We start from the raw sequence: 25,336 nt of genomic DNA, 5'->3' as shown, positions 1-25,336 counted from the left end.
CGAATAGGGGTAATTGCCCTAGGTCTGTGGAATATGCTGTCTCGTGACCTGGAAAGGTGTTGAGGAGTATGGATATTCTTTGTTGACTTTTAAAAGATATTAGAAAAACATTTTTAAAAATAGGACTGTAAAAGTTGATTATTTTAACTTTGATTTCAATATCCCTGGTTTTAAGTCTCCCTTTATTTATTTTTATTGTAAGCAATTGAGAACTTCAATAGGTAGTACAGCTTAAATAAATAAATTCAATCAAACGTTTAAAATATATGGTTTTATTTTGTTTTATGTGACTTAAATTTTCTCTTTATTTCTGTCTGTATTAAGTTAGGTTCTTGATTTGAAAATCTGTTATGACTGGTGAATTTGCAACTCAATAACGTTTCCCACAGGCCAAGTTCTTACTAATACAAGAAATGAGGAATGACTAGGAGAAGATAACTGAAAAAGCATGCAATTTCATCTTCTCCTGTTTTATTCACAGCAGATAGTGACACCCTTCTACCAAAGAAAGGAAAAAAATCAGGCTTTGAATCTGAACTTAAATGAGAATTAATTGAAATTTGAAATACAAAACTATTCTCAGAAAAGTAGACTCCTTCAAATTGAGCTTGACTTCTGGTGATTGCATGCAACGTCCATACAAAGTGGGTGAAAGAATATGACAAATTAGAACAATAATAGTAAAGAAAATTAGCTTTTCCAATAGCTTGTAGAAAATAACATTATTAAGTTTGATCTATGAGCCTTCCAAAAGAGATGATTCTAATTAAACCACTGAGGTGCTCTTGAAACTAGGTGATGTTCTGTTTGATCCACATAAAAAGAAGAATATCTTTGAATCTATTCAAATCAGGGGTTGGGAATGGGGCTAACATTGTGCACATGAACAGGTTATAAACTAACTTGCTATTTTCATTCTTCTTGAAAGCTGAGCAATAATTATTCTATGAATGTGTGTTGCAATAATTTTATTTCCTTCCCAAGGAATGAAATTCAATATTTTAGGTACTTATGCGTAATCCTATTTTTCTTTTGCTGATGCTGTGTTCTGGATTCTCTGTATATAAAAATCGAAAGGAATTTTTTTTAAAAAAAATGGTTGATATAATATGAATCGCAGAGTGTGCTCATTACCAATGTGGATGCTGTCCTCACCAGGTCAAGATCCAGTTCAATGAATAATACATATAATCATTAAATGAGCTCTGCTTTTATCTGTATTGCCAATTCAAAAACCAATTGAAATTGTTTGCTGAGCTTGGAAGACAAACCCAAGTATGTGCCTTACATTTATCTATAAAAGAAAGATGAGCTCATCTTAATTCCTTGAAATAGAGGAATGGGATTAGACTGATGAGGCAGATAAAGTTGCTGTACTAGTATGCTGTACCAACTGCTTGCAAAGGGAGCTGAAAAATATAGTCTTTTTTGGGGGGGGGGATAATCCTATGTATCAAACATGTTTGTTTATGTTTGTATTTTGGAAGCATAAGTATTCATCTCCATTTTCCTTCCAGGCAGTAGATTTTGCACTACTTTTTCTCTTGACCTGTTATGTTTTCAGCTTTTCATATATTTTCTCTGCAATTTGATTATTTTGATTGTTTAAAGACAATTGTAAATTAGAACTCTAGGTTGAAATGTAAGTGCCCTGCAAGAATCCATTAAAATCCAGTTAATGCAATAATAGCCTCACTTTGCAAATAAACTCAAAGTTAGTAGCCTGCAAAACATTTTAATAGCATAGTGCACGCTATAAATTGAGAACACATTTTGAGAAAAACTTGACTAATTGTGCATATTATAGAAAACAATTGCTCTTCCACTCATTTGTTCTGGAATTATAAAGAAGAATCTACAGGGGGAAAGTTTAAATGTTTTCTTTGGCCACTTGAAATTTTAAAGTGTATAAATTTTAACAAAAAACGATGTAACACATTGCTGTCCTTTAATAAGGGTGCCACATTCCCTAGATCTAAAAATCCAAAATTATATATTATATGAACCAGTGACGTGCGGTGAGGGTTACTGTTGGTGAGGCAAGAGCGCAGCAGCTGCGAGAAGCAACATCCCCGCCGCTGTGTCTGACAGGCGTCTCACGTTTATGGCAGACACAAACACGAGATGCCTGCTGGACACAGCGGCGGGGGTGTTGCTTCTCGCTGCTGCCGCACTCTGCCACCTCGCCCCCCTCCCCGCCTCCTCTGACGAACAATCCTGCTGCCCTGGCCTGCAGCCAGCCCAGCACCGAGCGAGGAGGACGAGGACGAGGAGGACGAGGAGGAGAAGAGTGGTGAGTCCTTGTGCTGGCCAGCCGGCCGGCCAGGCAGGGAGCAGGGCGGGGGGTGGGTGGGCTGGCTCCGTCCAAGCTGCTTCTCACCGCCATCGCGCTCCACCGCCTTGCTCCCCCCGCCTCCTCCGACGAACAATCCTCCGCTTTCTTCAGCTCGGATGGTGCCGGGACACCCAAGTGGGGGCCATCTGAGTGGCCATGATCCCCCCTCCCCAGCCAGCCAGCCCACCCACCCCCCGCCCGATCTGCTCCCCGGCCGGCCGGCCAGCACAAGGACTCACCGCTCTTCTCCTCCTCCTCGTTGTCATCCTCCCCGCTCAGTGCTGGGCTGGCTGCAGGCCGGGGCAGTGGGAATGTCGGCGCTTGGCGGCTCCTGCGATGCAAAGTGCCCAGTGGGGCACTTTGCATCCCGGGAGCCACCAAGACCCGGGTCTGCAGCAAAGGCGCCAAGCCACCCAGTAGAAAATGCCGGGCAGACAAGAAATTGCTGCTGAAGAAACGGCGGCTGGCGGCCCAGAGCAACCTCTCCAGAATCACCCTCGATGGAAAGTGCTAGATTGCACAGTCGCTCAAGTGCCCTTGCACAGGCATGATTCGCTGCTCCCAGATCAGGAGGCGGGAGAATCAGTGCCTCCTTTGCATACAATTTTTTTTTGCTTTTTAACCCTTTCTTAACTTTGAAAAGGCGAAAAATTTCTTATGCAAAGGAGGCCCAGAGTTCTCTGGCCTCAGTTAACACTGAGCAGACACCAAGCCACTGTGACTTGGAATCTGGTAGCAACTACCCTGGCTTTAATTATTTTTAAAAAATTCTTTAACATTCTTTCCTTTCCCTCAGGAGACTGGTGAGGCCATGCCTCCCCTGCCTCTAGTGATTGCACATCCCTGATATGAACTATTTTCCAATTAAACAAATATTCTTTTTGCTTAATTCAAAAGGCGGTTGTAGCATTTGTGCTAAAAGTGAAAGAGAATGCAGTCACACAGAGACACATAATAGACAGGAGCATTCATTAATTAGTTATTGGATTCTTTGGCTGAAATGAAAACTACCTGAGTAAAAGAAATGGAAAAGTTTCAGAGAGATCATTATTTTCCTCATCATCATTATTAATTCACTAATACAGGGTTCCTATTATAATTCTTAAAATTCTGTACTCTACATTCTAGAACAGCAAAACTCTTTTAAAAATGTTGTTTTGAAGGCAAGTAATTGTATTCCAGAATTACTTGCCTTCAAAACAACATTTTTAAAAGAGTTTTGCTGTTCTAAAAGGACATAATTAGTAACCTAAAGGTTATTCTTTGAAAGAAATGGGCAGTACAGAAATGTGAAAAATAAGTAATAAAATAATAAAATAAAGTAAAATCATATTGGACTACAGAAGAAGCCTGGGAGTCCAGGCACTTACTTAACACTTTCAGTGAATTTTTGCAAACAATATTTATTTAAATTTATTAGCTGTCTAACTCCAGTGGATTCTGGAGGATTCTTGCTTCCATAAAGGGGAAATAATGTTTTTTCAGTCACATTAAGTTCAGGCAGCCATGGTGGAGAGAAAGTTTATGAATATAAGTCCTGCTCATGTTTTTCAGATCTATCCACGGAATATTAAATCATTGTTTAGAATAATATACAATCTGATTAGAGGTAGTCTTCACTTAACAATGATAATTGGGACCGGAGTTTTGGTCCCGAAATGATGTTGTAACAGGTGACGTCATGTGACCACATTGCTTAGCAACAACAATGCTGGAAGCCCCTGTTACCATTGCTAAGTGTAGATAACATATTGTTAGTCTAACAGCATGTGATCATGACTTGTGACTTCCTGTCACCTCCCAACAAAGAAAGTCAGTGGGAGAAGCCAGTAGGAAGTTGCAGGGCCTAGGTGGCTTGCAAGTTTAGATACAGTAGTTCAATAGTACAATTGCACACTCTTTTTTCCCTGCTCTCTTTTTTCCTGTATACCTAAACAAGCTTTTAAATTCACTTTAAGAAAATGAATTTTGAGTAGGTTAGTGTGTCTGCATCCTATGCTTTCATCTTATCAGTATTAATTATGGTCAGATATACAAGATAGTCCTTCACCTGCAACCTTTCATTTACTGATTGTTCAAAGTTACAGTGACACTGAAAAAAAGTAACTTAAAACTAGTCTTCACACTTATGACTGCATCTCCACATCATAGATCAGAATTTAGGTGCTTGGCAACCAGCATGCATTTAACAACGTTAAGCCCCTAACGTATGGGGTGCTGCAGGGTTCGGTCCTGTCCCCCCTTCTTTTCAACATCTACATGAAACCGCTGGGTGAGATCATTCGACGGCACGGGATAAAATACCACCAGTATGCGGACGATACTCAGTTGTATCTGTCCGCCCCGTGCCAACTCAACGAAGCGATGGATGTGATGAGCCAGGTGTTGAGGCTGTTAAAGACTGGATGGGGGTCAACAAACTTGTGCTCAATCCAGAAAAGACCGAGTGGCTGTTGTGTTTCCCTCCCACAAATTGGCCAAGTGTTCCATCTCTCAGGCTGGGGGGTCAAACTGTACGCCCCTCAGACAGGGTTCGCAACTTGGGAGTCCTCCTGGATCCACAGCTGACCTTTGAACATCATTTGTCAGCTGTGACCAGGGGGGCATTTGCCCAGGTTCGCCTGGTGCACCAGTTGCGTCCCTACCTGAACCGGGAGGCCCTCACAACAGTCACTCGTGCCCTTGTGACCTCTAGGCTGGAATACTGCAATGTGCTCTACATGGGGCTGCCCTTGAAGAGCATTCGGCGACTTCAGCTAGTCCAGAATGCGGCCGCGCGAGCGATCGTGGGTGTACCTCGCTTCACCCACGTAACACCTATCCTCCACGAGCTGCACTGGCTGCCTGTTGATCTCCGGGTGCGCTTCAAGGTGCTACTTATCACCTACAAAGCCCTTCATGGTACTGGACCTGGGTACTTGAGAGACCGTCTACTGCCAATTACCTCCACTAGACCGATACGATTGCATAGATTAGGCCTCCTCCGAATTCCATCATCCAGCCAGTGTAGACTGGCAACTACCCGGAGGAGAGCCTTCTCGGTGGCTGCTCCGACCCTCTGGAATGAACTCCCCGTGGAGATTCGGACCCTCACCACCCTCCAGTCCTTCCGCGCCGCTCTAAAGATCTGGCTGTCCCGACTGGCCGGGGGTTAAGAGTCTAACCCCACTCGAATTGTGTGACTGTTGTGTTTTCTTTTTAATATGTTGTATTGTCTTCATGTTGGAAAATTGTTTGTCTTCCCCCCCCCCCTTTTTTTTGAACTGTGAGCCACCCTGAGTCCCCCCAGGGAAAAGGGCGGCATACAAATAAAGGGAAAATGAAAATGAAATGAAATGAAACAATGGGTGGAGTGTCCCGGGGTCATGTGAGCACCATTTGCAACCTTCCCAGCCAGCTTCCAACAAAAAGTCAATGGGGCAAGCTGGATTTGTTTAATGACCACATGTTCAACTTAACCACTGCAGTGATTCATTTAATAATTGTGGCAGAAAAGGTCATAAAATTGGGCATGATTCACTTGGATGTGTAAATATGTTTTATTTCCATTTCATTTCGTACAGTCACATATATACTGTGCATAACCGGGGCATATAACATTGAACAATAAACACAGCCCTCCCTCTTGTCAACAATACCCCCCAAAATAGAAACCCAATATACCACTTCGACCCACCATACACCCTTTCTTTCACCCCCCTCCAACTTTCGTTCTTCCTTCCAACATTCCCCTCTACCCTACTTCCCCTCCCCCTCTATCACTCCTCTCTCCCAATACACTCCCTCCCTTCCTTCTCCTCCTCCCTCCAATCCTCTCTCCCACCCTCTCTACCCCTCTTTCTTCTTTCCCTCTACTCCTCCCTTCGGTGTATTTCTACTATCTATCAATATATTCAGCTTGTCCTATTTTTACACTAAAATTAAAGAGCAACAGTATACAAGTGCAATCGTGTTACTTTAAAATCTAACACATACTATATTTCCCCCTCCCCCCTAAGACCCCACCTCTCTTCCCCCCCCGACTTCCCAGAGCCCGTACACGGTATAGCTTTTTAACAAACACAGTCTAAAATATATTAAAACAAAGGAGATTAAAGAAGAGAAAGAAAAAAAAAAGAAAGTCAATAAGATCTCTACGTTGAACTCAGCTTCTTGCTGTTACTCAAACTTTAAGCAGTTTAACTTATTCCTAATCTTAAGCATATGCTATCTGGAATTTCTTAGTCCCATATTTGTTTTGTGTATAGTCAATCCATTTTTTCCAGTCTCGTTTATATCTCTCATTTGAGTGGTCTTTAAGATATGCTGATATTTTAGCCATCTCGGCTAAGTTTGTAACTTTCAATGTCCATTCTTGAGTTGTAGGCACGTCTTCCTTCTTCCAGTATTGCACCACCAACAGTCTTGCTGCCGTTATTAAGTGCAGAACCAAATTGGTCTCTACCGCTGTAAAGTCAGTACATATACCTAGTAAAAATAACTGAGGAGTGAATTTTATCCTTCTTTTAAAGATATTTTGCATGATCCACCACATTTTTATCCAAAATGCCTTAACCTTTCGACAAGTCCACCATATATGAAAATATGTAGCATCGAGAGAACCACATCTCCAACATTTAGGCTGTACATTCGGATACATAGAAGCCAGCTTTTTAGGATCTAAATGCCATCTATAAAACATCTTATAAAAATTTTCTCTCAAATTTTGTGCTTGTGAAAATTTCACATTTCTTACCCAGATTCTTTCCCACGTGTCCAGCATTATTGGTTCTTCAATATTCTGAGCCCACTTTATCATACAGTCTTTAACCAATTCCGTTTCCGAATCCATCTGTATTAGTACATTATATATCCTCTTTATATGCATTAAGCTTTGATCTCTTATTTGTTTAAACAAATTATCCTCAACTTTGACAAAACCAGTTTTTTGATCTATTTTCCACCTGGCCTGTAATTGGCCATACTGGAACCATGTTTGAACTACCTTCTCCTCTTTTAGTACCTCTAAAGATTTTAATTGTAGAACCCCCCTTTCTAAAGTGAGAAGTTGTCTGTAAGTGGTTCTATCGTGTTTTTGTTCTATATTCATGTTTTCAATTGCATGTCTAGGAATTGCCCACATGGGTAACTTATCATTTAGTTTATGTTGATATTTTTTCCAGACCCGCAATAAAGCATTTCTTAAAATATGAGTTTTAAAGTTCTTATCCAATTTTTTGTTGAATAACAAGTAAGCATGCCAACCATATACCAGATCATGTCCCTCGATATTCAATATTCTATCATTAGTTGAATGGGTCCAATCACTAATTGCGGATAGGGCCACTGCCTCATAATATAATTTTAAATTAGGTAATTTCATGCCTCCTCTCTCACGTACATCTTGCATTATTTTCATCTTTACCCTCGGCTTCTTTCCAGCCCATACAAATTTATTGATACTCTTCTGCCATTCTAAAAGATTCGCATCTTTTTTAAGTATAGGTAGCATTTGAAAAAGAAATAAAAATTTTGGTAAAATATTCATTTTCACTGCCGCTATCCTCCCCAGCAGAGATAAGTGCAATTTCTCCCACTTTTCCATCTCTATCTGTATACTTCGCCAAAGTGGTTCATAATTATGCTTGTATAGTTTCCCATTTGAGGCTAAGATATTGACCCCAAGATATTTGACTTTTTTAACTACCTCACATCCTAGCATCCCTCCTAGTTCTTCCTTTTGTTTAGTATTCATATTTATAGCTAATATTTTGGTTTTTCCTAAATTTATTTTAAAACCAGACACTTGACCATATTGATTAATCATGTTCATTAAAACCATACTGGATTCCTGCGGTTGTTCCAATATTATGACCAAATCATCCGCAAAAGCGCGGAGTCTATTTTCTTGCTGCCTAATCTTAATCCCTTTTAGACCATCCAAGCCCCGTATTTTATTCAATAATACTTCCAAGGTTATAATGAACAATAGTGGGGACAAAGGACAGCCCTGTCTTGTACCTTTTTCGATTTGAAAGGAGTCTGTTAAACTTCCGTTGACTATGATTTGAGCTGTTTGCTGTTGGTATATTGCTTTAATTGACCGTGAAAAGCTATCTCCTATCTGCATTTTTTGCAATATCTTCAACAGAAATTGCCAATTAACTCGATCAAAGGCCTTCTCAGCATCCAAAAATATGAACGCAGCAGGGATTTGATTGTTCTTTCCCAAATATTCTAAAGCATTAATGATTAGTCTAACATTACTCTTCATCTGTCTCCCCTGTATAAAACCTGTTTGGTCAGTATGTATCAATTGTTGAATAACCACCATTAACCTATTTGCTAATATTTTAGTAAAAATTTTATAATCTACATTAAGTAATGAAATAGGTCTATAATTTTTTGGTTGGGTAATATCTTGATCTTCTTTGGGTATCAACGATATAAACGCTGTCTTCCATGATGGGGGCACTTTACCTTCCGTTTGAATTTTATTAAATAGTTCTCTAAGAGGTTCTACCATTTCTAACTGTAAGTTTTTATAGTAAACCGCTGTCAGGCCATCTGTGCCTGGCGCTTTCCCTAACTTTAGTTGTTTGATTACCTGCAGGATTTCCCCAGAGGTTATTGGTTGGTTCAACTTTTGCCTGTACTCTTCTCTAACTAGGGGTATTTTCTCTTTATCTAAGTATTTGTCTATGTCTAAACCCCTAATTTTGTCCCCTTTGTACAATTCTGTAAAAAATTCCCGAAATGCCTTTTGAATCTCCTCCTGTTGAAACACCTCCTTCCCTCTATAACACAATTTAGATACATTTCGATTTTTTTTTTCCTAATCTGATAAGCCAACCACCTGCCGGGTTTGTTTGCGTTACAAAAAGTATTGTGTTTTGCATATAATAAACTAGTGGCTACCTGGTCAGATATCAACATATCAAATTGGGATTTTAATATGGAGATTGCTTCCTTAGCCTTTGTATCGCCTGGATTTAATATTAGTTCCAACTCTTTCCCTTTAATTTCCTCTTCCAATTCTTTTCGTTTTTGCCCTTGTTTATGTCTATGTATTTTGTTTATATTCATCAGTACTCCTCTCATATACGCTTTGCTTGCATCCCATACAAATTCCATAGATGTACCCTTATTCATGTTCAGAACAAAGTATTCAGATAACAATTTTTTACAATCATTAATATACTTTTCATATCTAAATAAGTTTTCATTCAACCTCCAAGACCTTCTTGCCTGCACTACCCTTCCCAATTCTATCCAAACTGGGTTATGATCCGAAAGAACCCTCGCCGCAATCTTTGTCTTCTTCACCCTAGAAAGTAAATCATTAGTGATTAGTATAAAATCAATCCTTGAAAGGGATTGATGTCTATCAGAAAAAAAAGTGAACTCATATTCTTCTGCATTTCTTTCTCGCCAAATATCTCTCAATTCAAAGTCGTCCATCATATCAAAAAAAGATTTGGGTCACTTAGCTCGGATTTTAGTATTTGGGCGAGAGGTCTTCTTATCTCTTTTAGTGTCAATCACGCCGTTCCAGTCACCCAGTAGTATACAAGACTTAAAGTCCCACTGTACTAATTTAGCATGAAGATTTCTATAAAATCCGTCTTGCTGTTGATTAGGAGCATAAATTCCCAAAAGTAATGTCTTTTTCCCTTCTAAGATTAGGTCTAGTGCGATATATCTTCCAAAGGGATCTGCTTCAATTAGTTCAGCCTTAATGTCTTTTCTTAAGTATACAACTATGCCATTTTTCTTTTCCGTAGCAGAGGTCACAAAATGTTGACCAAGTTTGGGGTTGAACAAATATTTTTGATCAGTTGATTTGATATGAGTTTCTTGCAGACAAATTATATCATTCTTGAACTGTTTAAGATAGTGAAATATTTTCTTTCTCTTCTGTGGAGAGTTCAGTCCATTGACATTCCATGTCAAAATCTTAGTTGTCATTTTTGGTTGCCTGAAGTTTTTTTAGAGCCTCCTGCATGGCCTGTCTAACCTTTGGCCTGGCTCCTCCCACAGCTTCTGAGCTTGTTGCTGTAACTCCTTGGTCGATGGCCGGTGATTGTTGAGATTGTTGCATTGTTCCTTGTTTTTCCATTTGTCTGGTAGTCATACGGCTAGGTCTTTGTTCCCTGACCCCTTGCCCTTCCGGGAGGAGGAGATGGTACGTTTTGTCTGGTAGTTGTGTGGTTTGCTGTTTATCTTGTCCTTCTCGTGGTCTTTCTCCAGATCCAGATGATTCAGGGTGTCCCACTTTCAGAATCTTGTGATAGAAATCTCGAACTTTCCTTACAGAGTTGAGACGATATCTTTGCTTGTCAAATGTAACTATAACACCAAATGGCACATCCCATCTATACTGTATCTGATGGTTTCTGAGCTCTTCCACTAGAAAAGCATAATCTCTCCTGGCTCTTAGCATTTGAGGTGGTATTTCTTTCAAGACAATCAAATCCTGTCCGCCAATTTGAAGCCTGGTGTTATAGGACTCTTGTAAGTATCATGTTTCTGAACTCTCTTGTAGCAAAGTATATAACTACATCTCGGGGGAGTTGCTTCTGTTTTGCCGCCCAAGAATTAACGCGATAAATTTTATCGATCTGCCAGTCAAAGTTGGACTCCGGTCTTCCCACCAGACGGTCAAAAGCCTCTGAAAAAATCTGCTTCAAGTTCTCCTGTTTATCTTCGCGCAGCCCCCTGACTCTTAATGCAAGCTCCATCTGTCTGTACTGTATCATAATAATTTGTTTTTCAGCATTTTCAACTTTTTGTTCCACCACTTCAGTTTTAGATGTCAAATTAGTGTTGGCTTCATTAAAAATCTCTAAGTTATCTTCCATTCCAGAAACATATTCTGTCAGTACATTTACAAGTCCCATCATATCATCATTCATTTTGGCGATCCTAGTATCAAACTTATCATATAAGACTTTCATCTCATTCTTTATTTCCTCTCTGAATTCTCTGAAAGTTTCTAAATTCTGCTCTCTAAATTCTCTAAACGTTTCCAAAAAGAATTCTTTCGTTAGCAAATCTCCACTAGGGGGCATAGAGGGTGGAAGCTGCAACTTTGTGCCAGGTATGGGGGACGTAGCCCTAGGAGGTAATTTCCCAGGATTTAATTTTGATGCCATTATGTCTTTTCTTCAAGCAATTAATCAAACTCTGCTGGCCCGCTGTGCAGCTTACCAAAAAAAAAAAAAAAAGGTTCCTCCCTTTTTGCAGAGAGTTTACGGAAGGTTTCAAAAGATTAGCATTATACCAAAACAGTTCAGCAAATTCACCTCTGTTTGGAATGTCTCTATATTAGCAAAGAGTCTTTCAAAACTTTTAAAGGTTGATAAGAAAAAAATCTTGTAATCTCTTCAGAGAAGTGGAGCTAATTAGTGAGAGGCTATTCCTTTGATCTTTTTTATCACTGTCTCTGCCGAGGAGTTAGGAATGTACCATTATTGCAATTGCGGAAGCTGCAGAATCGCCATCTTAGGAGCTTATTTTTTTTAAGAAACCAATTGCACGAAGGAAACTCTTGTAAAACTGAAGCTAGGATTTTTTTTAAGGAAAAGCAAATAAGGTTCTCAGGTACGGACTCTGCTTGTATTAGTTTCAGATAAATATCTCAAAAATTGTCCTAAGAGGGGGTTCCTTACTTTGCGCTGTGAAAACAGCCAAGGTTTCTGGCCAGAGATATGATTCAGCCTTGGTTGCCCCCCCCCCTTCTGTTCGCAGCAGAAAAAAAAAGCTGCAAACTTCAAAGAAAGCTCTTACCAGCTGGATCTCTCTCTCATTCTTCTTTGCCTGAAGAATGAGTTTATCTACCAGGTGTTTAGGCAGATAACGCAACTAGAAACCTGGGGGCAGCTCAATTAAGCCGCCGCCAACAGCAAGGTCCCGCCCCAGAAGCCAAAATTGGGCATGATTCACTTAACAGCCTTCTTGTTTAGCAATGGAAATCCTGGTGTCAATTGTGGTTGTAAGTCAAGGATTACTATACTGACAAAGTTGGATACAACATAGGAACAATTTCAGTGTAAATAGTTGATCTAATAAATCACTCTGTAAGATAACTTAATTTTAAGTGGTTTTAAGTGGTTCTAAATGATTTCATTTTGCAACAGAATCTTAAACAATGAATAAGCAGTTTCTGCTATTAAAGGTTATGGATGAGGCAAATGTTTTTGCTTTCTAGATCTTTAACCATTCAATGAAGTGAAAAGGACACCCGTGTCCAGTCATCTCTATATTTATTGTTTAATGTGCAAATATCATTTTTATCACAAAGAATGCCAAGTATGTGAAAAAAACAATTTTTCGCAGGACATTTAAAAAGGGGGGGGGGAATTGTGTTCATGAGCCAAAGCTCTTCGGCTTTGTATTTTTGTTGATTGTTTATATTTAAATTATCCCTCTACCTCTATGCTCTCCAGACAGCCAGATACTGTATTTAAGGCATAAAGTGAAACCTATTTTGGTATGAAGGGTTCAGTGATCTTGGGCCAAGAGATCTTTTGACTCAGTAGTTCTCAATCTGAGGTCCACGGACTCCTGGAGATCTGCAATGTCGTCACAGGGGATCTGCAAAGGTTTGAAGAAATGTTACAATTTAAATCTTGACTTGGTGGCCCCTGGCCATGGTCTGTGGCCACGAAAGGTATTTAAAAGGGGGTTTATGGGGGTCAACCAAGAAAAGGTTGAGAACCAATGTTTTAACTCAACAGTCAAGGGGATATTCTGCCATTCAGAAATTGTTGTACACTTTCAGAAGTTAAGCCAGCATAAGTACAAACATAGGCGTAGTCTGGTAGTATCTTTTCTGGCTAACATATTTTTTTTTAAGTAAGTTTTTGTGAACACCAGCTCACTTTCTCAGAGGCATAGATTGACATAAAGTGAAGTGATCTGCAGCTCATGAAAGCATATGCCTTTCCCTTACTTGGATTGTTTCTGCTTTCTTGATTATTATTATTATTATTATTATTATTATTATTATTATTATTATTATTATTATTTGTCAACATTCACTAACACACTAACAGTCCTCCTTCAGTAGTTAAAAACTGAAATCTTTATCTTAAAATAAGGTCTGGGAGGTTTCTATATTTTAAAGGATTGATATGGAGTTAGGGTTCTGATTCTGTGCTGCTGTCAATTAACTTAATTGACAGAATCATTCTAGAGGAAGAGAAGGCAATATTTAGCAACTGCATCAGTTTGAATAAGAGTCAGATGGCAAAAGGGGAGGTAGTTGCCTGAGGCATTAACCACATCTTGTCATATTTTATGTTATGTGTAATCAGCATTTATTCCAAAACCCATGACAAAACAGAGCTCATTACAATCTCTTAGCTTAGCACAACTATTCTGAACCGGACATTTTCCAGATACCATGATGATGAACTTCAGGAATCCCAGCCAGTGTGACAACACACAATAATCCCAACACATTTTTAAAGGGACACTGAAGAAGATTGATTTAACATTAACTTTTCTAGAGGTGTTCAGTATATTCCTTCTACATTTAAGGATTTCAAAGCAAAAGTAGTGATTGAATTGCTGTACAGTTATCAAGTTTGTGCCCTAAAGGAATTAGGCCTTTGGGTTATTTATTAATGATTCTTCAGAAACTTATTTGCGGATTTTCTCTGTGCATCTATCATAGAATTGTGTTTGGAGTCTGGGTTTCAGGCTTGTACTTGGATTAATTTATTTAATGTTTTGGCTTAGGTGATGTGAGTGCATCAACCATACTGCTAAATAGTTTATCTTTGAATTAGCAAAGAACTTTCATATGGGCTGGCTTTAATTTTTGCCCCCAACTGTGCTTGTGGAGTGGGTATTGAAATAAGTTCAATGAACATTTATGCCCTTGTGGATTGTACAAAGAAGCAGAGAGACATTTTCTTTTGTTGAATTTATATTACAGAGATATCCACTGGGTTCTAATCTTTTTTTAATCTAGTAAATATATCAGGCAGGTCTCACAAATTCTATGAATCTTTTTCTATCAGATGAGTTTCTAGCAATTCCTGGAAAAGCGACTGTTTTGTTTCATTGCTTCTGATGGATCAAATCAATCCATGAGAAGCAATGATAATTACTTTTTTTTTTAAATAATTTTATTTTTTATTACATAGACAACATCACATAACAATAGAAAAAAAAACAGAGGGAAAAGGAGAGAGAGAAAAAAAGGAAAAAACAACCCATCATCACATACAATATGTCATTTGATCACAGGTGCATCCCTACTACCTTTCCCCCATATACACATCTCTCTGTTGTATATTTAATAGACACCACAATAACCTAGGATTTAAAAAAAGGGGGGGCAGACAAAAAAGACAAAAAAGACAAAAAAACATCATCACATAAAGCATGTCGTTTGGTTACAAGTGTTTTAACATCTGCATCTTCAAATAATATTTACCGTCTCAATTATTTCATCTAATATAACTAAAGGCCTCATTTTCATTCTACAATATATATTCAGTTAACATTAACATTATTTTCCCCCAGAAAGTATACTTCTAGTTATTGTTAACCTTGCATTTCATACCTTCAAACAGAGATCTTATTCCTTCATTTTTCAACAAAGCATCGCTGCCTATATATACCAGTTTTCATTTGTTCCCCTATTAGAATTGCTTATCAGCAGCGAAATATCATTATAATAAGTTCTTAACCTTATACATTATATCCCCAGACCTTATATTAATACTTCATTGTGTCATTATTAGATTATTTCACAGCGTAATTATATCATCATTTACTTTCTTCAATTAAGGCATAAATATATCATTTTTCATTTCCAAAGTTTTTCCCCCCCCTAGCCACCGATAAAACAAATCCCATATCTTATAAAATTGTTCATCCTCTTGCTCTCTAATTTCAAATGTCAATTTACTCATTTCAGCACAGTCCATTATTTTTCGGATAACTTCTTCCTGTTTTGGTATTGTTTCGTTTTTCCAGTTTTTTGCAAATACAATTCTGGCTGCTGTTAACACATTTACAATCAGATATTTTAAGTCTTTGTTGTAGGTTTCTGGTATGATCCCCAATAATGATCCCCATGTGCTCTACATGGGGCTGCCCTTGAGGAGCATCCGCCGACTTCAGCTAGTGCAGAACGCAGCCGCGCGAGTGATTGCGGGTGCACCCCGATTCACCCGCATAATACCTATCCTCCGCGAGCTGCGCTGGCTACCTGTCGATCTCCGGATGCGCTTCAAGGTGCTATTAGTCACCCATAAAGCCCTACATGGCAGTGGATCTGGATACTTGAGAGACCGCCTTCTGCCAATTACATCCCTGCGACCAATAAGATCCCATAGATTAGGCCTCCTCAGTATCCCATCGGCCAGCCAGTGTCGGCTGGCAACTACAAGGAGGAGGGCCTTCTCAGCAGTAGCCCCGACCCTTTGGAACGAGCTCCCCGTGGAGATTCGTACCCTCTCCACCGTCCAAGCCTTCCGCATAGCCTTGAAGAACTGGCTCGCCCGTCAGGCCTGGGGATAAGGATAGTTACCCCTCCCGAATGATGAATGTATGTTGCCTACTATTTTATTATATGTTTCTATCTTAATGTCTGTATTCCCCCTTCCCGGTTTTGTGTGAGCCGCCCTGAGTCCCCTCAGGGAAAAGGGCGGCCTACAAATACTAATAAAACTCTAAACTCTAAAACTCTAATAAAAAGACCTCTGGTTTAAAGTCTATTTGTTTGTGTGTCATTTTCTCCAACCACATGTGGATTTTAGTCCAGTATCTTTTAGCTTCAGTGCAAGTCCACCACATGTGGTAGTATGAGCCAGGTATCTAGTGACATTTCCAACATTTTTCTGATTTATTCTTGAACATTGATAATTACTTTGTGCTGTATATAAATTGATTTTTGGTGAATAGCTTCCTGATTTTAAGTTGTGCTCTCTTTATTCATTTTTATTGTTGTTTCGTTTTATCACTTACGCTGGCTGAAGCCTATTATAAAATAAAATCATGTCATTGCCCTAGCATAATTTGTGAGACTCTATAAATTTGTCCCTCGCTCAATATTTACTATATTTACTTTGCATCAGATGAATTTATATAAGTTAACAGATTAGCATTTTAAAATAGTAAAGGTTTGCCTGTATATACTTTAAATTTGACATGTAATGGATTCATACATTCACTCAATTCAAGCTGCTTGTCATGTACTTTTAAAAAATTATATATCCTAGAAAATTAAAAGAAGTCCCACAATATAATTGCTTTTAAGTGTGGTTTGCAGGGCAACAAAGGCTTATGTATTTTTTGTGATAATAGATATTGGTTGCTGCTGTATATGCATAGCTTTTCAGATAGTGTAAACTACATCAAATGTGTTTCCAGATCTGCAGTTGTAGACTTCCTACAAAAATCATTTAATATAATTTATTTTACAGTATACGAATCCTTAAATGTTTCACAACAGGAAAATTGGTTGTTTTAATCTACGGTAATTGATGCTTCAGAAAAGCCATGCTAAAAACTATGAGGTAAAAGCTTTAGTGACTTTTTAATTAAAATTATACTGTTGATAGAAATAATTTCAACAAAACAATATAGCTGCAACAATGTGAAGTACATAAACCTGGTATATGAATTATAATACACCCCACTGTTTTTGAAACAGACCTCTGAGGAAATCTATAGGAAAACTGTTACGGTACAAACGCTATGATTTCTTTGCATCATCTTCTGGAATTGGCACAGAAATAATGCATGTTCTAACTCAGACTATCCAAATAATGTAATAGTCAATGGTACTGAAACTGAAAGATTCAAGAGAACCATTTTCAAAAAACAAATTGCATGCATAAATTCCTGGTAAATTGGAGGTATGGAATGAATGGTAACGTTGGAATGAAATAGTCGGGCTGCATTAGCTCTTCATTCTGAGGTATTGAGCACAGAGAAAGATAGAAAAGGAATTAATTGTTTCTAATCTACTCATTCTTAAATATTTCTCCAAAGACCTTGCAGTGTGATGGTCTCAGTTCTTAATATTATTCAGTATCCCTTTTTAATTTTAGCATTCAAATTACCTGCTGTTAAATAAAGTGACTGTATTATTCCATGAACTTTTTAGTTGTATTTTTCTGATCCTTTTTTTCAATGCTCAGCTAAATTTGGGATTATGATCCTGTCACTTTAATACATTGCATCATGTGAAAACATTTTTTAAACAAATGTATTTATATTGAATAAAAAGACTGGCTAGATTGACATTTCCTCCCTTCTCAGTCTGAGAATAGTTTGCAGAGTCAGTAAGTAATCTCTGCTCAACTCTTTACAGAAAAGAGCAATCTCTCTCTTTCTCTCACTCTCCTCTCCCTCTCTCACATACACACACTCCCTGTCTCCTTTTTAATAGTATACAATTATTGGGGATTGGCATCACCAGAAGTTTGATTTTTTTTTTAAAAGTAGCAAGTCTGTATTAAAGAGTTTTTGTGTTTTACGACAATTACAATACTTAGTTCACTGGAAAGGGTGGTGCCCTTTGTCAGAAGCCACATGGGTAAAAAGCTGGAATATGAAGACAGATAGACTAATTAAGTAATTCCATGACAAATAACCTAATAAGCCAAATGGGGGAGAGGTGGTAAGGTATCTGATTAATCCCCCTGTTTATTTTCATTACAGGAAGCTGCTGTGTGACCATGAACCAGTCACTCTCTCTCAGCCCTAACAAATAGGCAGTGGCAAACCACTTCTGAAAACTTTGCCAAGATAACTGTAGGGACCCAGGAGTCAACACTGATTCAAAGTGTGTGTGTGTGTGTAATATGTATGCAAGTTTGTGTGTAATGTTAATAGATTATTTGAGTTAGAAATATTCCAAAAACATTCTCAAATTCCTTCCCAAGTTCTTACTTCCGATACGTTTCCTAGGAAAAATAACATGTTTTTAGAAGTGCATAAGCTTGTCATGAGAAAGTTGTGTAAGGCAGCTTTGTGCTGTTGGAGTTAACTTGGTTGTATTTAAAACTCCTAATTTGAAGTGCTATATATTTTAGGTGCTAAATCTCAACAGTTACTATTTTTTTTTCTTATAGGCAAACCAAACTTTATGAAAACCCCTGAAGATCAGATTGGGATTTCTGGTGGTGTTGCCTCCTTTGTATGTCAAGCAACAGGCGAACCAAAACCACGCATCACTTGGATGAAGAAAGGAAAAAAGGTCAGCTCCCAGCGATTTGAGGTATGTAGAAAATAAAGCCATTTACTACTGTTGGTTAAGTTGGGTGTATAACTGCTTTCAGCTCAGAAGCACTATGCTTCTGGGTATTAATTGTTGGAGAAGGATAAGAGAATGCTATTACAGTTATGTCCTGCTTGTCAAGTTCTCAGTTAACAAGACAATTATTCTTATTTAAGGGAAGCAAATTTCATTTTGGAATAACTTCCATGTATAATCATTGTATCATTCCAGTGATGTGATCATTTCTTTCTGCTTATGATTTGAAATTAGATTACTGTAAAGTTATTTAATCCCTATCTCTACTAATATGGAGCCTTTGGGTGGAATTCAGTAGCAAAGGAGTGGAAAAAAGCATGATTTTCTGCATTGCTTTCCATGGTTTCTTCTTGCTCTCCCATATGGTTCTAAAGAAATCCCAGCACTACACAGCAGAATGTATGGAGTACCCAGTGACTGCAAGAGATTGATGCTATTGATCCCACCCAGTTTCATTTACAGAAACACTTTCTTCAGCAAATTAAAATAAAATAAAATATTCTACTTTTTTCTATTAAAGATCAATTTATAGGTGGTTTTAGAGTAAAACAAATGCTTATGTTTTAGGATTGGTAAACACTATTTTAATTACTATGGAGCAGACATATAAAAACCCTATTTAACTATTTCTGCCTCTCAGTAAAATCACAAATGGGTCTCTATACTATACTTTGAATGTTTATGCTACCTTTTCCTTTACTCACCCCTCCTCCAAGTACCCATTCCTATTTTAATTTGAGCAAATGGTGGTTTGTTATACTAGCCAAATTTTAGTGTCATAATTCATTCACTGAATATAAGATTAAAATGTTGGTTTAATTAAATTTGAAGTTAATTTTTGGAATTTTTTTTAGAATTTTATTAGTATTTGTAGGCCGCCCTTTTCCCTGAGGGGACTCAGGGCGGCTCACACAAAACTGGGAAGGGGGAATACAGACATTAAGACAGAAACATGTAATAAAATAGTAAACAACATACATTCATCATTCGGGAGGGGTAACTATCCTAACCCCAGGCCTGACGGGCGAGCCAGTTCTTCAAGGCTATGCGGAAGGCTTGGACGGTGGAGAGGGTACGAATCTCCACGGGGAGCTCGTTCCAAAGGGTCGGGGCTACTGCTGAGAAGGCCCTCCTCCTTGTAGTTGCCAGCCGACACTGGCTGGCCGATGGAATACGGAGGAGGCCTAATCTATGAGATCTTATCGGTCGCAGGGATGTAATTGGCAGAAGGCGGTCTCTCAAGTATCCAGATCCACCGCCATGTAGGGCTTTATGGGTGATTAATAGCACCTTGAAGCGCATCCGGAGATCGACAGGTAGCCAGCGCAGCTCGCGGAGGATAGGTGTTATGCGGGTGAATCGGGGTGCACCCGCAATCACTCGCGCGGCTGCATTCTGCACTAGCTGAAGTCGCCGGATGCTCCTCAAGGGCAGCCCCATGTAGAGCACATTGCAGTATTCCAGCCTAGAGGTCACAAGGGCCCGAGTGACTGTTGTGAGAGCCTCCCGATTCAGGTAGGGTCGCAACTGGCGCACCAGGCGAACCTGGGCGAATGCCCCCCTGGTCACAGCCGTTAAGTGGTGGTCAAATGACAGCTGTGGATCCAGGAGGACTCCCAAGTTGCGAACCCTCTCTGAGGGGTATAAAATTTGACCCCCCAGCCTGAGTGGTGGAATAGTAGCCAAATCTTTGGGAGGAAAACACAACAACCACTCGGTCTTTTCTGGGTTGAGCACAAGCTTGTTAACCCTCATCCAGTCCATAACGGCCTCAAGGCCCCGGCTCATCACGTCTACCGCTTCATTGAGTTGGCACGGGGCGGACAGATACAATTGAGTATCGTCCGCATATTGATGGTATCTAATCCCGTGCCTGCGGATGATCTCTCCCAGCGGTTTCATGTAGATGTTGAATAGTAGGGGGGATAAGACCGAGCCCTGAGGCACCCCATAATTTAGGGGCCTAGGGGACGATCTCTGCCCCCCCACTAACACCGACTGTGACCTGTCCGAGAGGTAGGAGGAGAACCACCGTAACACGGTGCCTCCCACTCCCACCTCCCGCAGTCGTCGCAGAAGGATACCATGGTCGATGGTATCGAAAGCCGCTGAGAGGTCAAGGAGGACCAGGATGGAGGAACGTCCTTCATCTCTGGCTCTCCAGAGATCATCCATCAATGCGACCAAAGCGGTTTCTGTGCTGTAACCGGGCCTGAAGCCTGACTGGAAGGGGTCTAGATAGTTTGCTTCTTCCAAGGACCGTTGGAGCTGGAAGGCCACCACCTTCTCAACAACCTTCCCCAAAAAGGGAAGGTTGGAGACTGGACGATAGCTATTAAGAACAGCTGGATCCAAGGATGGTTTCTTCAGGAGGGGTCTTACCACCGCCGCTTTCAGTGTGGCGGGGAAGTTCCCCTCCCGAACGGTGCTCTAGGCATCTCCTCCGGCGCTTCATCTCCCGGAGTTCCTCGGTGAACCAAGGGGGTCTCCGGGATCCGCCGCCTCGGAGGAGCCGCAGTGGCGCAATCCGGTCGAGGGCCTCCGACGCTGCCGAGTGCCACGCAGCAGCCAGAGTCTCCACCGGACTGTGGGCGAAAGTGTCAGGAATAACCCCAAGCTCTGTCTGGAACCTTGACGGTTCCATAAGACGCCTGGGGCGGAACCACCTGGTCGGTTCCTCCTCCCTACAGTGGGGGTTTGGCCTCCGGAAGTCGAGCCTCAGTAGGCTATGGTCTGACCACGACAGGGGTATGATGTCACTCCCCCTCAGACCAAGATCACAAATCCACTGCTCCGAGAGAAATACGAGGTCAAGCATGTGTCCCGCTGAATGGGTTGGGCCTCGAATTACTTGGGTCAAGCCCATGGCTGTCATGGAAGCCATGAACTCCTGCGCCCCATCAGAGTTTTCGCCGAGCGATGGCAAATTAAAGTCCCCCAGGACCATCAACCTAGGGAACTCAATTGCCAGCTCGGCTACCGACTCGAGGAGCGAGGGGAGGGCTGCTGCAACGCTGTTGGGAGGCAGGTACGTTAGCAGCAGACCCACTTGACCCTTGAGGTCCAACTTTAACAGCAAAGACTCACACCCGACAATCTCCGGAGCAGGGACCCTACGAGGAACTAACGACTCCCGGATAACAGCGGCCACACCCCCACCCCTTCGCCGGGCTCTCGGCTGATGCAGCACCTGAAAACCTAAGTAGTATGTTAAGTAGTATGGCAAACTTTATTCCAGTTATCTTTGGAGTACCTTAAATACTTCTGGAAATCTATGAACATATTTTATCTTAAATCTTTAATATGAATAAATATTGAGTTGAACATCAGTTGCAACCACCCTTGCCTGCCTGCCTGTCATATTTGGAATTTTATCTATATCTAACATAGTAATTTTGTTTTTTGTTTGTCTTGGATAATATCAAATCTATTCATACATCTGCAAACATGATCAATTGTAAGAGTAGGATTTTATATTACCTGAAGCCATAGTCATCTGGTTATGTCTGTGGATTTAAGTTTTAACCACAATGACAGTCAAGGAGATGTGCATAGAGGAATGGATGATTTCCCTAGCACTTCATAATTTCACAATTATAGCTGAAAATTTAATATATTAAGATGTGCAGAGGTAGTGGTCTTCTATGGATCAGTTATACTAATAAATTGATAAAAACTTTTCCCTCTCTTGGAAAAGGTTATTGAATTTGATGATGGATCTGGATCAGTTCTGCGGATTCAACCACTACGTGTCCTTCGGGATGAAGCAATTTATGAGTGCATGGCTACCAGCAGTGTTGGCGAGATAAACACTAGTGCCAAGCTTACAGTATTAGAAGGTAGGTAGAACTTGCTTAATTCCTGTGTTGCATTTAAATACTACATGTGATAGCAAAAGCGGGCAATTACTGCTTGGCAACAATAACTCTGTGAGAACAGAGTTTAATACTGTAAAATGGGCTATGTCATATATGTGTGTGAGACCAGTAATTTCTGTTTATTTTTCCTGTGGTTTTAATGGATATTCATCAATGTATAAATATTGTTCAGCTTGTTTTACATTTATAAATGTACAATATAGTACAGAATCAGGTAGATATCTGTACATATTTCTGTTTTTATTTCTTCCGGTAGAGAGTCAGTGATATGGATCAGATACAGTCTGACCAGGAATATTACACCATCCTATCTGGAATTCTCTGGTGTCTTTTTCTTCTGAAGTATCTATTACAAACAAAAAATTGACATTTGGAAAGCAAAAGAAGAAAGAGAGGAGTGGAGTGACAGGATTTTAGCTGTAATTGACTGGTTATGTATCAATTATTTTTGTGAATGTATTACTCTTGTCACCGTTTTATACAAATAAGTATATTTTCAGGAACTTGAAAGGGTAACTCTATCCTGGTTTGAGTCCTGACCAGTAATCAATGCTATTTGAGTCCTTCCAAGAGCAAATTCATGAACATTTACTCTTTGATGAAGGATTTTGGTTGGTCCTATATGATTATTTCCCAAATAACTAAGTTCATATCTGAGGAATTTTTTTATATGAATAAAATGATAGCAGAGGATATTTTGATTCCTCAGATTTTCTTGTCATTAGAACCTTTATAAATTTAAGCAATTGCGTTGGGATTATAAAATGAGACTGAAGTTCAAGAAAATGATATTTCAAGTCTATTTTATTAATGAAGAACAATTGGCTTGGGACAGCTTCTTAAAAGATTGCTGTGAAAATTTTGACCATCATAGCCAATACTATTAGGTTTGTTGATGTTTTAAAATTCTTTCTGATTGTGGATGCTGGTGGCAACCCTACAAAAATGGCCTCAAGAGTCCTCAGGTTGTTCTTGCTTTCTAAGTAATAATGGAATGTAGAAATGCTCTGTATTTTTTAAAATAATTGTCAAGAAAGTCTTGTGTGTTTTATCATAAATATATGCTACGAAAGTATTAACAGAGGTCCTCTAAGACTATACATTAAAGCAGAACTTCACATTCAGTCAGGATTTATTTAGCTTCATTGGTGTCATTTCAGATAGCTAATACAGGATTTTATTTATATTTTTGCCCTGGATTTTGACATTTGTTTTATTTGGTAACATCCTCAATTTGATACATCATAAAGAGGCAAACTGGAGCCAAGAATCCACACATAAGTGAATTTGTTGCAGTTGCTTCCCTGGCCTATCTTTTTGTCTGCGTTTCTGTCTCTCTGGCTCCAGATTCTCTTGATGAACAGAATTGCATACATATAATGTAATTGAAAATTATTTTTTTCTGTTGATAGGAGAAGAGGTAGATATGCAAACTTTTTCTTTTCTTTTTCCCTTTGGCAGATGATAAGTTGAATAATGTATGAGTCATATTGAGCATTTCTGTCTTTTTCAATTACAACTTGCAACAGTGAAATACTCTTGCATGCCCAGCAGAAGAAAGGTTTGAGCAAATCAAGCAGGAAAGGAGTAGAATCAATAATATATCTCTCCCTCCCCCTCATATACACACACAATAGAAGCTTTAGGGACAGTTGCTGGGCATTACGTCAAAAATTAATAAATATGTGATTGAGTTGTAAGGCTGGGGATTACAGCTTGCATTACAGAGCATTTTAAACAGCGCCATCACACAGAACATAGAGCGGGAAGAATGTTGCAGTATTTCCTGTACTGCATTGAAATGAGTGACATGTCTTATCTTCCTTTTTAGCAGCTCTTCTGGGCCCGATAGAGGCAAGATCAGATTGGCAGCCACTTCTGTATACGTAATCTGTATTCTTTCTGTGCTCCTCTCCTGAAAAAATGGAATCCAGAAGGAACACTAGAAAGAAGGGGAATCAATCTGCTTTTTTCTTAGGCTTTTGGATTTATGTGTTTATACATTTAATTTCTTGTAACATATTAGTGGTGACAAACAATGGATTTCATGATTGGAGCTTCAATTCAATGTGGATAGATTTTATTCCCACAGTAGCCTTAAGCAATTTATATCACATCAAGGCAGTCTGGAGGCAATAAATATATATGACTTAATTCTTTTGTGTTAAGCTGTTTTAATTAGAGTTAAATTTGTATCCTCTTTTCCCCCCAATCTAAGTTATTTTTGTAAGGCTTCCTTGAAATGTGGCTCCACAATTACGTATTAGCTGAACAATGGCTCCTCTGTGATTTGTTCATGATTTCTGATTCTGCTCTTTAATGATATCAAAGGTGGCTCTTCAGATGCATTAGATTTTAAGTCAATCCAACTTTGCTAGTTGTCTTTGCTTAGGAAGACAGAGGGAAAATGGAGCAGAGCGTAGAATGTATTTATCATGTTTAGCTTGGAATTTAGAGAGGAGATTGTATAAGGATGAAAGAGCATATCTGTGTTTCAAAGGCTTATTGATTACTGAACTGTATCATAAGTTTAATTTCTATCACCATCTGCTGGCTTCATCCCAGTTCCTGGAGTTACCCAATATGAAATGCAGTAAATGATAAATATTTGACAGTTACAAATTATTTGTGCAGAAAGCTACATCTCCCAAGACCTGAGACAATATGTTCTTGTAAAATGCATCTAACACCAACTTCTCTGTTTCTACAGCAAACAGTTGATAACACATCTCATTAGTTACACAAGAATCAGTTTGAAAACAAGGAAGTTTGTTCATATTTGTCTCACTCTCTATTATATGTTCCTGCCAAGAAATGGCTCGTCATTAGAAAATCAGAAAAATTGAAGGAAAGGAGATTACA

The 25,336-nt window shown here is 39.4% G+C and overlaps 1 protein-coding gene across 9 annotated transcripts in view; it reads left to right on the top strand.

Moving 5' to 3' along the window:
- The window catches only part of PTPRF (protein tyrosine phosphatase receptor type F), a 624,376-nt gene that overhangs the window by 312,443 nt on the left and 286,597 nt on the right, over window positions 1-25,336 (top strand). For all 9 annotated transcript variants that reach the window (XM_087719818.1, XM_087719825.1, XM_087719822.1 and 6 more), the window contains exons 4-5: window positions 18,415-18,560; window positions 22,294-22,435. In XM_087719818.1, coding sequence (XP_087575944.1) covers window positions 18,415-18,560; window positions 22,294-22,435 — 288 coding nt within the window. The remainder of the gene's footprint in view (window positions 1-18,414; window positions 18,561-22,293; window positions 22,436-25,336) is intronic.

The sequence above is a fragment of the Thamnophis sirtalis genome, unplaced genomic scaffold (assembly GCF_051295495.1).
Source record: "Thamnophis sirtalis isolate CommonGarterSnake01/CBP01778 unplaced genomic scaffold, rThaSir2_p1.2 scaffold_7, whole genome shotgun sequence".
NCBI lineage: Eukaryota > Metazoa > Chordata > Lepidosauria > Squamata > Natricidae > Thamnophis > Thamnophis sirtalis.
The sequence above is the reverse complement of the archived record's forward strand: the minus strand, read 5'-3'. Positions and strand labels throughout refer to the sequence as shown.